The 16276-nt window shown below is 41.6% G+C and overlaps 1 protein-coding gene across 3 annotated transcripts in view; it reads right to left on the bottom strand.

The window, feature by feature from the left end:
- Window positions 1–2294: 2294 nt before the first annotated feature.
- The window catches only part of SRPX (sushi repeat containing protein X-linked), a 99123-nt gene continuing 85141 nt past the window's right edge, over window positions 2295–16276 (bottom strand). For all 3 annotated transcript variants that reach the window (XM_060137061.1, XM_060137063.1, XM_060137062.1), the window contains 2 exons: window positions 14795–14916; window positions 2295–2822 (listed from right to left, as the gene is read on the bottom strand). In XM_060137061.1, the coding sequence (XP_059993044.1) occupies window positions 2639–2822; window positions 14795–14916 (306 nt within the window). In that variant the 3' untranslated portion in view covers window positions 2295–2638. The remainder of the gene's footprint in view (window positions 2823–14794; window positions 14917–16276) is intronic.

The following is a 16276-nucleotide window of genomic DNA, read 5'->3' as shown; positions in this document are numbered from 1 at the left end:
TAAAAAATAACCAATCTCTGTGGTGAAATACTACTTCTGTTCATTAATTTTCTTCCTGAGTTCACTGAATTGCCTTTGAGTTTTCTTGCAGCTCATTGAATTTGTTCTTAACAGCTCTTTTGAATTCTTTATCAGTTCGGTTGCAGTATTCTGTATCTTTGGATTCAGTTCTTGAAGAATTCTCATTTTCTTTTTGTGATACCCTGTTAACTATGTTTTTTTCCATAGTTTTTGATAAAATGTGCCTCTGCTGCTGCGTTTGGAATAGGGAGCACCTGTCTTGTTTAGGTAAGGTTTTGTTTACTTCAATTCAGGAGGTTGGTAGTTAAGACCCTTCCTTTTGTTTTCCAGAAGGTGGCACTATAGCAAACGTTTTGGTTTCTCTTAATGGGCGCTGACTCCCTACTAAGGTTGGGAATGTACATATGGGGGGAAAAAACGGGGGGGGATTTTTTTTTAAAAGGTGGCAGCAGAGTGTGAGGGGATGTGTGCTTAAAATTTGGGGCTTTGGGTGCGCCCATGGCCTGGTAGGGGGTTCTTCGAGGGGGGGGTGGATCCCAGAGGTCCATGGGCAGACCTCTTGCTGGCGTCTCAGGGCAGATAGCAGGAGATACATTCCTTCAGTTCCCTTTCCCTCACCACAGTCATTGATATCTCTCTTCAGATATGCAGGGTGTTGCTCAAGAGCAACGGGACCCTCCAGCTGCAGCCCACAGGGACTGACAGCCTTTCACTCACCCCCTTTTACTTTTCACCTCGTTTGCTAGAGAGGTCACCGCTGGTGCTGCCGCTGCTGCTTCTGCAATTCCCTTAGCTCTGTAGCCTCTTCTGAGGTCCTATCCACCCACTTTCGTATGCACAGATAGATGGAGTTCTCGGGCGTCCTGGTGTGCTGTGCAGGGGCGCTTTTGTTTACAGATGTCCAATTACACGTTAGAGGGGAAGAAAAAAGGAAAGGCTCATGTTACCATGATGCTGACGTGACTCTGGATATGTAATTTTTTTAAATACCACAGTACACTTATTCTTCAAATAGTCTGTATCTCATTAGGCAAAGTGTCTGTAATATTCTAAGCTCATCAGGAAGACTTGTTTGAAGAAATCAGGGCAGGTCCTTAAACATAAGCTCATCCTCAAGGCTTGAAGCTTTCAGGTTATGGGCCAAAGGGCACAAGCTGGCTTTTCACAGACAGGAGGCTTTAATGTGGGCTGATATGTTTACTTAATTGTGTGACAAATGATCTTTTGAAACAAACTAGTCATTGGTTAACATTCCTCTCCCAACCATGTCAGTGACCTTTTATCTGATACATCTGAGGGAGACAGAGGTCAAAGCACCTACTAGTGTGCTTCGTGGGGAAAAAACATATTTGTAAATGAAATATAACCCTATTCACAGGATAGCATTCACTGCCTAATGTTCAGAAGTATCAAATCTGCTTCTAGTTTTAAACCTTCCTGTTGGAATTTGGACTTTCCATCATTGATTTTGTTATTTGTTCAGGAATAGATGGAAATTTCCCCTCAATGTTTGGCTGGCAAAGCTGAAAGGGTCCAACTCCTGGTTATAAAACTATGATTTTTCAGGCCCAACCTTAGGCAGTTACAAAGGCTTCGCCTGGAAGGTCTCATAAGGAAAAGCTGCTCTCCCAGCACAGACTGGTATACAGTCAATGAATCAGTCACTGGCTGCAACTGTAGCCAAGGACTGTTCATGTCCTTTCACAGATTTGCATTCCTAGCCCACGTGATGTTTATTCTTAGGTCTCTGAGGCCTTGGGCAGAGGTCTTCACGCTCCTGTGCTGGGACCTTATAGGAGGAAGAGGGGAATCTGAAGACACTTTTCCCCACTGATTCAGTATCCAGTACTTTTCCACTCCTAGACCCTCGCCCTTCCATGACCCCAGGGTGCATCAAACTGCCACAGCTGGGTCTCCCTCAACAGTGTAACAACCCCATGTCTTTGGTGAGCCACGTGACCTTCAACTGGTGCACTGGTCCACTGGAGAAAACAGAAGATGGAGAAGTATACAATGGAACTTCCAGTTTTAGCTTCTTGGTTACACCATCACAGTAAGTGATTAAATTCTTACCTCTTTCATTTTCGGCTTGTTGCTTTAACTGGCTTCTCTGACCCTTCCATGTTCAGCTCTCCCAGCTCAACTGAGCTCCTCCTGACCAGACTCATTTTTCCATTCCTAAAACAAACGCCAAGAATCACAGTCCTAAAACCTGTGACCACAGTGAGCAAGTATGGCTAGTGCTTGAAAAAGAAAATGAGTTTTAGTAAATTTGCTCCCAAATATTTTATTAATAAGTTTTATATAAAAAAGATAGAGATGTGTCACACTGTAGAAAAGGCATTGAAAGCATGTGTATGGTTGTAGGTTCTATTTTCTCTACCAAATTAACCAGCCATGAGGGAGTTAAGAGAGTCAGTATCATTCATATTTTTTGGAATACTTCAAAGTACAAAAAGCAGTGTTAATATTTTAAGTGCAAAGAAAGTTTATAATAAAATAGACTTTAAAAATTACAAATAAAAATCTATACATCAAGGATATTTTCCAGGCCTTCCTGTGTGCATAGCACGGATATAGAAAGAGAAGGGGAACTGCCGAGAGAGGACCCGTCACATCAGGTGTTGCAGGTCTGGCCCATTTCAGCTTGCAGGACCATCTCCTCTTTTCTCAAGGGGAAAGTGTCGATCAAGGTGAAGAGGGCCACAGGCGTCACCAGGGAGACATAGCGCTCCCTGTCCATGCCGTGCTTATCCACTAGCACCATACTGAAGGAGTAGAGTGGGATTCTCAGCAACAGCCTAGGGCAAAGAAAAGAGAAGCCTAGGTCAAAATTGGCTCCCCGAGGGCTCTGGTGGACCCACTAGAGTCCTAGAATGACACTGTGTGCAGAGAAAGGCTTAATACCACAAAGGACTGAATTACCCTTTAGACCCTTGCTACTCAAACCTACTGGATTAGAATCTATAAGGACTGAATTACCCTTTAGACCCTTGCTACTCAAACCTACTGGATTAGAATCTATAGGATGAGTAAGATCCACCGCAGACTGGTGTGCACGTGACAGGTTGAGTAGCATGGCTTTAGAGTCTAGTGGCCAGGAAGGCTTTAGACCTGCAGTGGTGCTAATGTACCAATAGGTGCTCCAAGGCATGTATGACAATGCTAACAGAATTTTTCTGTATTAAACTGGAGTCAACCCCCATTCGCAGACTAGGTTTGCACAACCACATACCCACTCGAGTCATTGGTTATCACTGGTTATCAACACAAGTTTTGGTGTTCACAATGGCAGGGGCGTGCTACTGCCCTCTAGTGGTTGGAGGCCAGGGCTGCTGCCTAACATCCTACAATGCACAGACCAGCCCTCTCCCCACCAAAGAATGATCAGGCCCCAAATGTCCATAGTGCCAAGGTTGAGAAACCCTGGCCTAGGTGAGGCTGATTGAAATGACGTTCCAAACATTGTAGCTCTGGCCCATCGAGCTCACAACTGCATAGAGGGAATCGAACTGGCTCTTCACCCTGGGCTGAAGGACTTGGTTAATTAGATTTTTTTTTTTTAAGACCTCTATTTCAAAAAGCATTTGAAGTGATTTCAATGGCCTGTTTTTTTCTATTCTACCCCCATTAGAATTGAAACTAAAAAAGAATGTATTTCAGTACCATGTTTAGATGAAAAAAGCCAGAGAAAGGAAACAGATAAGCTGAGCCCAAGGGAAAAAAGAGCACACTCAGCTAAACTGAACAACAAAATCTGGAGAAGACACTTTCTTATGCCTTTTACGAGGGACTTTCAAGGAAGATGGGAATACTTTCTGTCTTATCCCAGTGGGAAACTAAATTGCTAATCCACTTCTCGTGAGTAGAGATAAAAGCGTTACAGTGTCTGCACTGGTTTCTTGTGGTAAGAAGAGGGGACCCTCAAGAAGTGCATTAATGAGTTTTTGAACATGTAAACGTAAAGCATGAAAGTGAGGTGAGAATGTTAAGAAGAGGAATATTTAGAGTTTGGAGGCAGGGGGAGAAGGGGGAAGTCCTAGGGCAGGGGTGACCCAGGAAAACAGAGAAATAGGAAAGTCCAGAGGGAAAAAAGGGCTACGCAACTTTGTGGTGGCTGGAACCTGTGGGAAAGGACCTGGAGCATGGGGTGGTCCAGTACTTAAGTCAGGATAGAAACCCACCCCCCCCCCATGGTGCTACCATCTACCACACGCATTCCTCCTGTGAGCTTTGTGCCCTAACAGAATATTATGAGGGAAAACTGCCATGAGAGGAGATGAGTGGTCAGGGCAGCAGGGGTGGTACCAGCCACAGTTCAGAGTTACACAAATGTCAGACTGAAATGAACGCCTGGAGAATCTTCTAGAGAACTAGACAAAACTCCTCCTCCCATGGACACACCAAATCTACAACTACATATGGAACAATACTGTCTGCCAGAAAGCGAAAAACTAGGACTCTTGCATATCAGGCAAGTGAGAAGGAAATCGCACCAAAGTGGGTAGAAGAGGCTGAGACACAATCTTGTCCAAAAACCTAGCAGTACATCCAGCCCCAGTCACTGCCCCCACCCATGTGGAGGGAACTGGAAACCTGGAGTTTCTCCCTGAGGAGCAAAGGGTTCCACTCCCACATCAGGCACTCCAGCTTTTAAGACCCACGCCTGAGAGACAAACCCCGAAATATCTCTTTGAAAACCAACAGGGCTCACACCCACAAGATCTGCTGGGCTGTCGCAAACTCAGAAACACCCCAAGACACAGTGCAGAAGCCTCCGTTTGACAAGTACCCACACTTTATGTGAATAGGCTCATCTAATAACCTTAAAGCATCAGAGTGGGGCAGGGGCATGCCAGTGGAAGCAGTTTTCAAACTCTCCCTCCACCTTGCGAAAAGCCAGCAGAAACCATCTCTAATCTCTCCTTTTCCAGCAGGTTGCCACCTTTACGTTCCATCTAGCAGAGACATCTTTTGCATTCCTCCTGCCTTGCTAAATCCAGCAGCACCTTACATCTCTCTCTCTCTTGCCTGGCTCCAGTGGCCAACAGGCCTTATGCTTGCAGACCCTCAGGACTGCATCTACTTGCTAAGCTGCTGCCGGAGGGTCTGCCTTCCAATCAGCCTGAATCTAGGTGCTGACTGATCCTCTCCATTGGAGCACTAACAGGTCTTGGCGCACCCTGAAACTCTGGGAGCTATTACAAATAAAATAAGCTATATAGACAATCACAAAGGTCTGAGAGACAAGAGTTAGGGCAGGCTTGAATAATAAGTTTCATCTCCTACCTGAGGCCACTCCTTCAAGACCAGAAGCGGCTGTTGCATATTCTAATGCATAGAAACCAACAGAGAGCCAGGTAAAATGAAGAAACAGATGAATATGTTCTTCTATATATAAAATAGATAAACAGGTAAGATAACCAACAAGGACCTACTGTATAGCACAGGGAACTCTACTCAATATTCTCTGATAACCTCTATGAGAGAAGAATCTAAAAAAGAATGTGTATGTATATATATATATATATATATATATATATATATATACACACACACACACATATACACATATATATATAAATGAATCACTTTGCTGTACACCTGAAACATAACATTGTAAATCAACTATACTCCAATAAAATTAAAATGTAAAAAGATAAGGCGATTGTCAAAAAAAACTTAAGCTAAATAAAAACTCAGGCCAAAATTCAAGCCCCCCCCCCAAAAAAATTAAGAAGGTCAAGATGGTGACAGCACACCACTAAACCAAACACAAGACCCTTTTCAGTGTGGGACCTGTGTGCTTGCACAGGTCACACACCCATGAAACTGGCCCTGGGTCTACAAGTCCACCAAATCTTTCCAAACAATGCAACCATGCTAAGCCAACCTCAAGTTCCAGGATATGACAGTCAAGGAATAGCTAATTACAATTCCTAATGCTATGAGATGTCTTTCTATTACCAGTTCACTCTCAGCAAAATAAATGCATATCAAGTAAAATAGATAAAAAGGGACCTACTGTATAGCACAAGGAACTATATTGAATATCTTGTAGTGACCTATAATGGAAAAGGAGATGAAAGAACAGAAAAACCTCAGGAAAAAAACTTAACGAAACAAAGATAGGTAATTTACCTGATAAAGAGTTAAAAGTAATGGTCATAAAGATGCTCACCAAACTCAGAAGAATGAGTGAACATGGTGAACTTCAAAGAGATAGCAAATAAAGTACCAAAGAGAAGTCACAGAGCTGAAGAACACAGTAACTATAGTGAAAAATACACTAGAGGGGTTCAAGGGCAGGTGAAGCAGTGGAAAGTAGTGGCAAACTCAAAGACAAGGCAGTGGAACTCACCCAGAGAACTAAAAGAAAAAAGAATTTGTTTTTTCATTAAGATAACTTAAGAGATTTATGGGACACTACCAAGCACACTAACATTCACAGTATAGGGATCCTAGCAGGAGAACAGACAAAGCAGCAGAAAACTTATTTTAATAAGGAACAGCTGAAACCTTCCCTAACCTGGGGAGAAAAACACAGATCCAGGAAGCCAAGAGAGTTCCCAAAAAGAGGAACCTAAACAAACCCATACCAAGACCCATTATAATTAAAATATAAAAAGCTTAAAGTCATGGAGAGAATCTAATGAGAAAAAACAGCATGTTACACACAAGAGAATCCCATAAAAATATCAGATTTTTCAGCAGAAACGTAGCAGGCCAGAGGGAGTGAAACCGTTTATTCTCCTGAAAGATAAAAGCCTATAACCAAGAATATATTATACTACCCAACAAAATCATTCAGAATTGGAGAGGTGAAGAGTTTTCTAGAGAAGCAAAAGCTAAGGGGAAGGCCACCAATAAACCAGCCTTATAAGAAATGTTAAAGGGACTTCTTTAAGCTGAAAAGGGCACTCATTAGTAATAAGAAAAAATATCAGTATAAATCTCACTGTTAAAATGTAGGTATACTATGATAAAGGAGGCAAGAATATACAATGGAGCCAAGACAGGCTCTTCAATAAATGGTGCTGGGCAAACTGTACTGCTACACGTAAGACAGGAAAATTAGAACATTTTATAACACCATCTACAAAAATAAAATGGATTAAAGACTGAAAGGTAAGAACAAATCCTATAGCCCTCCTAGAGGAGAACACTAGGGAGAATACTCCTAGGGAAAACACTGACATAAATCACAGCAATACGTTTTTGGATTTGTCTCCTAGAGTAATGGAAATAAACATAACCAAATAGGACCTAATTAAACATAAAACCTTTTGCACAGCAATGAAAACTGCAAACAAAATGAAAAGACAACTTATGGACTGGGAGAAAATATTTACAAACAATGTGACGCAAGGTTAATGTCCAAGATATACAAACACCTCATACAACACATTATCAAAAAAGACAACCCAATATCCCTACCCAATGGGCAGGATACCTAAATAGACAATTCTCCAAAGAAGACATACAGATGGCCAACAGACACATGAAAAGATGATCAGGATCGCTAATTATTAGAGAAATGCACATCAAATCTACAAAGGAGTTCTCACACCAGTCAGAATAGCCATCATCAAAAAGTCTACAGGGCTTCCCTGGTGGCGCAGTGGTTGAGAATCTGCCTGCCAATGCAGGGGACACAGGTTCGAGCCCTGGTCTGGGAAGATCCCACATGCCATGGAGCAACTGGGCCCATGAGCCATAACTACTGAGCCTGTGTGTCTGGAGCCTGTGCTCCGCAACAAGAGAGGCTGCAATAGTGAGAGGCCCGCGCACCGCGATAAAGAGTGGCCCCCGCTCGCCGCAACTAGAGAAAGCCCTCGCACAGAAACGAAGACCCAACACAGCCAAAAATAAATACATAAATAAATAAATTTATATTAAAAAAAGTCTACAGATTTTGGGGAAAGTGTAGACACATTCATTCTCTAATTGTGGCGATGGTTTTATGGGTGTTTACATATGTCAAATCTTATCACACTATGCTTTAAGTATGTACAGTTCATTGTGTGTCAATTGTACCTTATGATCTATAAAACTCTTAGGCCGTGACTTAGCAAAGTTCTTAAAATATCAAATGTATTGAAGATGAACAGTATGAAGAAATGCAAGTGATAATGGCCGGTATTCTCCAGTTATACTAAGTAAAATAAATATGAATATTACTTTCTCAAAAAAAAGTCTACAAATAATAAATGCTGGAGAGGGTATGGAGAAAAAGGAACCCTGCTACACTGTTGGTGGGAATGTAAACTGGTGCAGCCACTATGTAAAACGGTACAGAGGTTCCGTAAAAAGCTAAAAATAGAGTTACCATATGATCTTACAATCCCACTCCTAGGCATAACTCTGGGGAAAACTTTAAGCTCACCTCATCTCATGAAAACACCAAAATCACAACTGCTGAACAACCATCAACAAAAAAACACTGGAACCTACCAAAAAAGATATTTTACATTCAAAGACAATGAAGAAATGACAACTGAACAGTAACAGGGGTGGTTTTGCGACATAATCAAATCCCATACCCGCCAGGTGGGTGACCCACAAACTGGAAAATAATTATATTGCAGAGTTTCTCCAAAAAAACGTGAGTCCCAAGCCCTACATCAGGCTCCCCAGCTTGAGGGTCTGACATCAGGAGGAAGAAGCCCCAGTGCATTTGGCTTTGAAGGCCAGTGGGGCTTGAGTGCAGTAGCTCCACAGGACTGGGGAAAACAGACTCCACCCTTGGAGGGCACACACAATGTTTCACGTACACTGCGACCCAGCAGAAAGCAGGAACTCCATATAAGCCTGGGCTGTACCTACCTACAAGTCTTGGAGGGTCTCCTGGGGAGGCAGGAATCTGCTGTGGCTCACTGCGGGGGCGGGGGGGACCAAGGATACTGGTGGAAGAGGCTCCAGAGAATACTGTCAGAATGAGCTCTCCTAGAGGTCGCAATTTTGGCATAAGGACCTGGCCCCTCTCAACAGCCTTCAGGCTCCAGTGCTGGGACGCCTCAGTCCAAACAAACCAGCAGAGGGGGAATACAGTGCTACCCATCAGCAGAGAGGCTGCCTAAAGTCCTCAGCCAACAGCCACCAATAAACACACCCCTTGCAATGGCTCTGCCCCCCAGAGGGACAAGACCCGGCTCCCCGCCCCCCCTAGTGTGCAGGCATCAGTCCCTCACAGCAGGAAGCCTGTATAAGCCCCAGGACCAAACTCACCCACCAGAAGCAAAGGGAGCAGGCACCAGAAGCAAAACGGAGCTACGATCCTGCAGCCGGTGGAAAGGAGACCACGAACACAGAAAGTTATAAAAAATGAGATGGCAGAGAAATGTTCCAGATGAAGGAACAAGATAAAAACCCACAAGAACAAGTAAATAACTGTAGATTGGCAACCTACCTGAAAAAGAAAATGATAGTAAAGATGATCCAAGATCTCGGAAAAAGAATGGAGGCACAGATCAAGAAGATACAAGAGATGTTTAACAAAGAGCTAGAAGATTTAAAGAACAAACAGAGGAACAATACAATAACTGGAATGAAAAATATACTAGAAGAAATCAACAGCAGAATAATTGAGGCAGAAGAATGAGTAAGTGAGATGGAAGACAGAATGGTGGAAATCACTGTCGTGGAACAGAATAAAAAATGAAAAGAAATGAGGACAGTCTAAGAGACTAAAGCAACTAGAAGAAGAAGAACAAACAAAACGCAAAATTAGTAGAAGGAAAGAAAGACCGGCAGAAATCAATGAAATAGAGATGAAGAAAACAATAGAAAAGATAAAACTAAAAAGCTGACTCTTTGAAAACATAAACAAAATTGATAAACCTTTAGCAAAACTCATGAAGGACAAAAGCGAGAGGACTGGAATCAATAAAATTAGAAATGAAAATGGAGAAGTTACAATGGACACCACAGAAATACAAAGGATCATAGGAGACTACTACAAGCAACTATATGCCAATAAAATGGACAACCTAGAAGAAATGGACAATTTCTTAGAAAGGTACAACCTTCCAAGACTGAACCAAGAAGAAATAGAGAATATGAATAGAGCAATCACCAGTACTGAAATCGAAACAGTGATTTAAAAACTTCCAAACAAAAGTCCAGGACCAGATGGCTTCACAGGCGAATTCTGTTACCTATTCTTCTGAAACTATTCCGAAGATTGCAGAGGAAGGAACACTCCCAAGCCCATTCTATGAGGCCACCATCACCCTGACAGTAAAACTAGACAAAGATACCACAAAAAAAGAAAGTTACAAGCCAGTATCACTGATGAACATGGACGGAAAAATCATCAACAAAATACTAGCAAACTGAATCCAACAATACATTAAAATGATCATACACCATGATCAAGTGGTGTTTATCTCAGGGATGCAAGGATTCTTTCACATCTGCAAATCAGTGTGATACACCACACTGACAAACTCAAAAATAAAAACCATATGATCATCTCAATAGATGCAGAAAAAGCTTTTGGCAAAATTCAACACCCACTTATGATAAAATCTCTCCAGAAAGGGGGCACAGAGGAAACACACTTCAACATTATAAAAGGCCATATATGACAAACCTACAGTTAACATCATTCTCAACAGTGAAAAGCTGAAAACATTTCCTATAAGATCAGGAACAAGACAAGGATGTGCAATGTCGCCACTTTTATTCAACAGTTTTGGAGGTCCTAGCCACAGCAATCAGAGAAGAAATACAAGGAGTCCAAACTGGTAAAGAAGAAGTAAAACTGTCACTGTTTGCAGATGACATGATATATATAGAGAGAGAATCCTAAAGATTCTACCAGAAAACTACTGGAGCTCATCAATGAATTCAGTAAAGTTGCAGGATACTGAATACACAGAAATCTCTTACATCCCTATACAGTAACAGTGAAAGATCAGAAAGAGAAATTAAGGAAACAATCCCATTTACCATCACATCAAGAAGAATAAAATACCTAGGAATAAATAGACCTGTACTCCGAAAACTTAAGACGCTGATGAAAGAAACCGGAGATGACACAAATGGATGGAAGGATATATACCATGTTCTTGGATTAGAAGAATCGATATTGTCAAAATGACTATACTACCCAAGGCAATCTACAGATTCAATGCAATCCCTATCAAATTACCAGTGGCATTTTTCACAGAATTAGAACCAAAAAAAATCTTAAAATTTGTATGGAGACACAAAAGACTCCAAATAGCCAAAGCAATCTTGAGAAAGAAAAACGGAGCTGGAGGAGTCAGGCACCCTGACTTCAGACTACAATATAAAGCTATGGTCATCAAAACAGTATGGTACTGGCGCAAAAACAGAAATATAGATCAATGGAACAGGATAGAGAGCCCAGAGATAAACCCATGCACCTATGGTCAGTTAATATATGACAAAGGAGGCAAGAATATACAATGGAGAAAATACAGTCTCTTCAACAGTGGTGGTGGGAAAACTGGTCAGCCACATGCAAGAGAATGAAATTAGAACATTCTGTAACACCATACACAGAAATAAACTCAAAATGGATCAAAGACCTAAATGTAAGGCCAGACACTTTAAAACTCTTAGACTAACATATAGGTAGAACACTCACTCTTTGACATAAATCACAGCAATATCTTTTATGATCCACCTCCTAGAGTAATGAGAATAAAAACCAAAACAAACGAATGGGACCTAATTAAACTTAAAAGTTTCTGCACAGCAAAGGAAACCATAAACAAAATGAAAAGACAACCCACAAAATGGGAGAAAATATTTGCAAAAGAAGTGACCAACAAGGGCTTAACTTCCAAAATATACAAATATCTCATGAAGCTCTATATCAAAAAAACCCAAACAGCTCAATCAAAAAATGGGCAGAAGATCTAAATAGACATTTCTCCAAAGAAACATATAAATGGCCAAAAAGTACCTGAAAAGATAATCACCATCACTAATTATCAGAGAAGTGCAAATCAAAACTACATTGAGATATCACCTCACATCAGTCAAAAAGGCCATCATCAAAAATCTACGAACAATAAATGCCGGAGAGGGTGTAGAGAAAAGGGAACCCTCTTGCACTGTCGGTGGGAATGTAAACTGGTACAGCCACTATGGAGAACAGTATGGAAGTTCCTTAAAAAGCTAAAAACAGAACTACCATATGACCCAGCAATCCCACTCCTGGGCATATACCCAGAGGAAACCATAATTCAAAAAGTTACATGCGCCCCAATGTTCACTGCAGCACTATTTACAATAGCCAAGACATGGAAGCAACCTAAGTGTCCATGAACAGAGGAATGGATAAAGAAGATGTGGTACATATATACAATGGAATATTACTCAGCCATAAAAAAGAATGAAATAGTGCCATTTGCAGCAACATGGATGGACCTACAGATTATTATACTAAGTGAAGTAAGACAGAGAAAGACTAATATCATATGATATCACTCATGTGGAATCTAATTTTTTAAAAAATGATACAAATGAACTTATTTACAAGTGAAACAGACTTACAGATATTGAAAACAAACTTATTGTTACCAAAGGCGAAGTGTGGGGGGAGGGATAAATCAGGAGCTTGGGATCAATATATACACACTCCTATATATAAGATATATAATCAACAAGGACCTACTGTATAACACAGGGAACTCTACTCAATATTCTGAGATAACCTCTATGAGAAAAGAATCTTAAAAAGAATGAATATATGGATATGTATAAGTGAATCAGTTTACTGTACACCTGAAACTAACATGACATTGTAAATCAACTATATTCCAATAAAACAAACAAACAAAAAACATGCATGCATCCCAGTGTACAAAGCAGCACTATTTACAATAGCCAAGACATGGAAGCAACCTAAGTGTCCATTGACAGATAAATGGATAAAGAAGATGTGGTACACGTATACAATGGAATATTACTCAGCCATAAAAAAGAATGAAATAATGCCATTTGCAGCAACATGGATGGACTTAGAAATTATCATATTAAGTGAAGAAAGACAAAGGTGGACAAATATATGACATCACTTATATGTAGAATCTTAAAAAATGATATAAATGAACTTATTTTTACAAAACAGAAATAGACTCACAGACATAGAAAACAAACTTATGGTTACCAAAGGGGATAGTAGGGGGTGGAAAGGAGGGGGGAAAATTAGGAGTTTTGGATCAACACATACACACTACTATATATAAAACAGATAGAAACAAGGAGCTACTGTACAGCACAGGGTACCATATTCAATATCTCATAATAACCTATAATGGAAAAGAATCTGAGAAAGAATACATATGTGTATAACTGTATGACTTTGTTGTACACCTCAAACTAACAAAATTGTCAATTAACTACTTCAATTTAAAAATGGTTAAAATAAAAAGATTTTTAATTTTAAAGGTAGATATATTAGTAAAAGTAGTGGATTTATAAAGCTAATATAAAGGTTAAAAGACAAAAGTGGTAAGATAACTACAATAACTGCTTAAGGGATACACAGGATTAAAAGATATAAAATGTGACATCAAAAACAAAACGTGTGTGGAGCTTTAGAATGCCTTCAAACTTAAGTTGTTATATTTATAATGGTCCATTTTAAGTTGATAAATGTAAGCTTCATGGTAACCACAAACCAGAAACCTATAATAGATACACAAAAGATAATGAGAAAGGAATCTAAGCATACCACTAAATTCATCAAATCACACAGGAAGAGAAGAGAGAAGAATGTAACAGAGGACCTATAAAACAGCCAAAAAACAATTAACAAGATGGCTGTAAGTATCTACCTATCAATAATTTAAGTGGACTAAATCCTCTAATCAAAAGAAAGAGTAGCTGAATGGATAAGAAAAAACCAAACACCTATCTATATGCTGCCTACAAGGGACTCACGTCAGATGTAAAGACACACACAAAGTGAAGGAATGGAAAAATATATTCTATGCAAATGGAAACCAAAAGTAAGCTGGATCACTGTTCTTATATCAGACAAAATAGACTTTAAAACAAAGACTATGGGCTTCCCTGGTGGTGCAGTGGTTGAGAGTCCGCCTGCCGATGCAGGGGACACGGGTTCATGCCCCAGTCCGGGAAGATCCCACATGCCGCGGAGTGGCCGCGCCCGTGAGCCATGGCCGCTGAGCCTGCGCGTCCGGAGCCTGTGCTCCGCAACGGGAGAGGCCACAACAGTAAGAGGCCTGCGTACCGCGCAAAAAAAAAAAAAAAAAAAAAATTTGGGTTGCTCTGAAATTACCTTTTGGCTGTTGAATTCTGCTTTTTTAATGCACCATTACTCAGAGTCTGAACACCATGATTCTGGCTTTTTAAGTGTTACCAAAAGTTGTTAAAATGGGACTATGTACCAGTGCCCTGGAAGCATGGGGGAAAAAGAGTCCAAGCCTGGAAAGGCTAAATTGGAGGCCTGCCCTCTTAAGAAGACCAAGGATTGCTTAAGTCCTTTTTGCATTCTGTCCCCTTCCCGTCCCACTCCCACCAAGGGAAAAAAAAACAAAGACAAAGCAAAAACACCTGGAAGGGGAAGGAACCCTGGTAATTACCCACTGCATCATGTATTTGGACAAGGAGCCACATGCCAATTAATAGTTATAATACTCCCAGAATAAAAGTAATTAAAGGTTGAAGGTTGCCTGGAATCAAGAATGAATAGAGAGACATCAGGGAACCTGATCAGAGAAAAGCACTTTTATAGGTAATAACACTTAAGAACAGAACTTCCCCCTACCTGAGCTGCAGAGCTAGGGCTGGAGGCATAATCTTTGCTCCTATCCTGCCGATGAGGGTCGGGAACACACCTACCAGCTCCACTACGGTGATGTGTCGAAGATCCAGGCCACATTGTGCTTGCTGGAAAAAAAAAAACAAAATAAACAAACAAAAAAACCCCAAGCAGGGAGGTGTGAGCATGGCTAAAGAAAATTCCATGTCAAACTACAGACCCACAGGAGCAGCACTGTTCTGTTTGGGGAAGTTTATTTGCCCACTCCAAACTGTCCTGAAGATAGCTGAGAAATTCGAGTTCAACTAGTGGCTATAAAACCTAAATAGCTTCCTAGAGGAATCATTCAGAAATGGCCTTGGCAATGAGATTTTGAAAACCTAAGCAAAATGGCAATGTATGTATTTCCAGATGGGCTGAGACTTTGCATGAGCCAAATTTCCTAAAAAGTGTCCAAGACCACCCCCAGAGGATTCTAATTTGTCTTTGCAAGGACAAAACAATATTTCCAGTGTCCCACTATCTGCCCTTGTTTTCACCCCTCACACCCGCCTTCCCGAAGCCCCCCGCAACATGAGCATGGTGAAGAAATAAGGATAAGCGATTCCAACGCTCATCTGATGCCCTGGATTTTTACATCTGGTGACCTGGCCTTGGCGGTTGCCATCCAGGGAGAGCCCTTGATGGTCTGGCTCTGGTGACCAGAGGGGCTGGAATTCCTGGGTCCCGTGCGACTCTAACAGTTCTTGGTGGGCTACCACCCCTGGGGCATTGCACAGACAGCAGACTGAAACACACCCCCAGTGTCTGTGGAAGAGGCCTCATTTTTTTGTCCCGGATCATCAACCTTAAGGGCAGGTTTCAGGCTTGGCGTACATCTAGAGGCCTATGGAGAGGCCCTCGGGGAACGTAGGCCAGGGATGCCATCTTTGTGTTCTCCCTCTAGAGATTTTCCCTGTTACACCCAGGCAGGGGAGGTGATACATGGTCCCACCCACTACAGACTGAGGCTCCTGGCCCTTCCAGACCAGAAAGCCTGTTTGGGAAAATTTGAGAGCTACCTGAAGTGGGCCCTCTCAGTGCCACCCAGGCAGGAGCCCAAGTTATAGCCCTAGGCACTGTGGAGTGTGGCCCGCATCTGATAGGAAGGGTTTGTGAGAACACCTGGAAGCTGTGTAACCCAGCAACTCTTAAGCTGAGAGGAGGGTGGGCACAGCTGATGGCTTCCAGGGCAAACAAACTGGCCCCGTTCGGCCAGGGAACTTGCGGCACGAGTTGGCTTGACTCAAGGCCGCCAACAAAGAGCATTAGTGGCATTTGAGGTGTTTTTCCTGCTGCGCCCAGGAAGGGAAACTGATTCACAACCTCACTTGTTACTGAATACTATACCTTCAGACCACCTGACCAAGGAACCTAACCCTAACACACAGGAAGCTGCCTCGCCCATCTAACAGCCATGCTTACGGTGGCGCTTGAATAGAGTACAGC

Source organism: Lagenorhynchus albirostris, chromosome X (genome assembly GCF_949774975.1).
Source record: "Lagenorhynchus albirostris chromosome X, mLagAlb1.1, whole genome shotgun sequence".
Classification (NCBI taxonomy): Eukaryota; Metazoa; Chordata; class Mammalia; order Artiodactyla; family Delphinidae; genus Lagenorhynchus; species Lagenorhynchus albirostris.
This window is presented reverse-complemented; position numbering and strand designations above follow the sequence as displayed.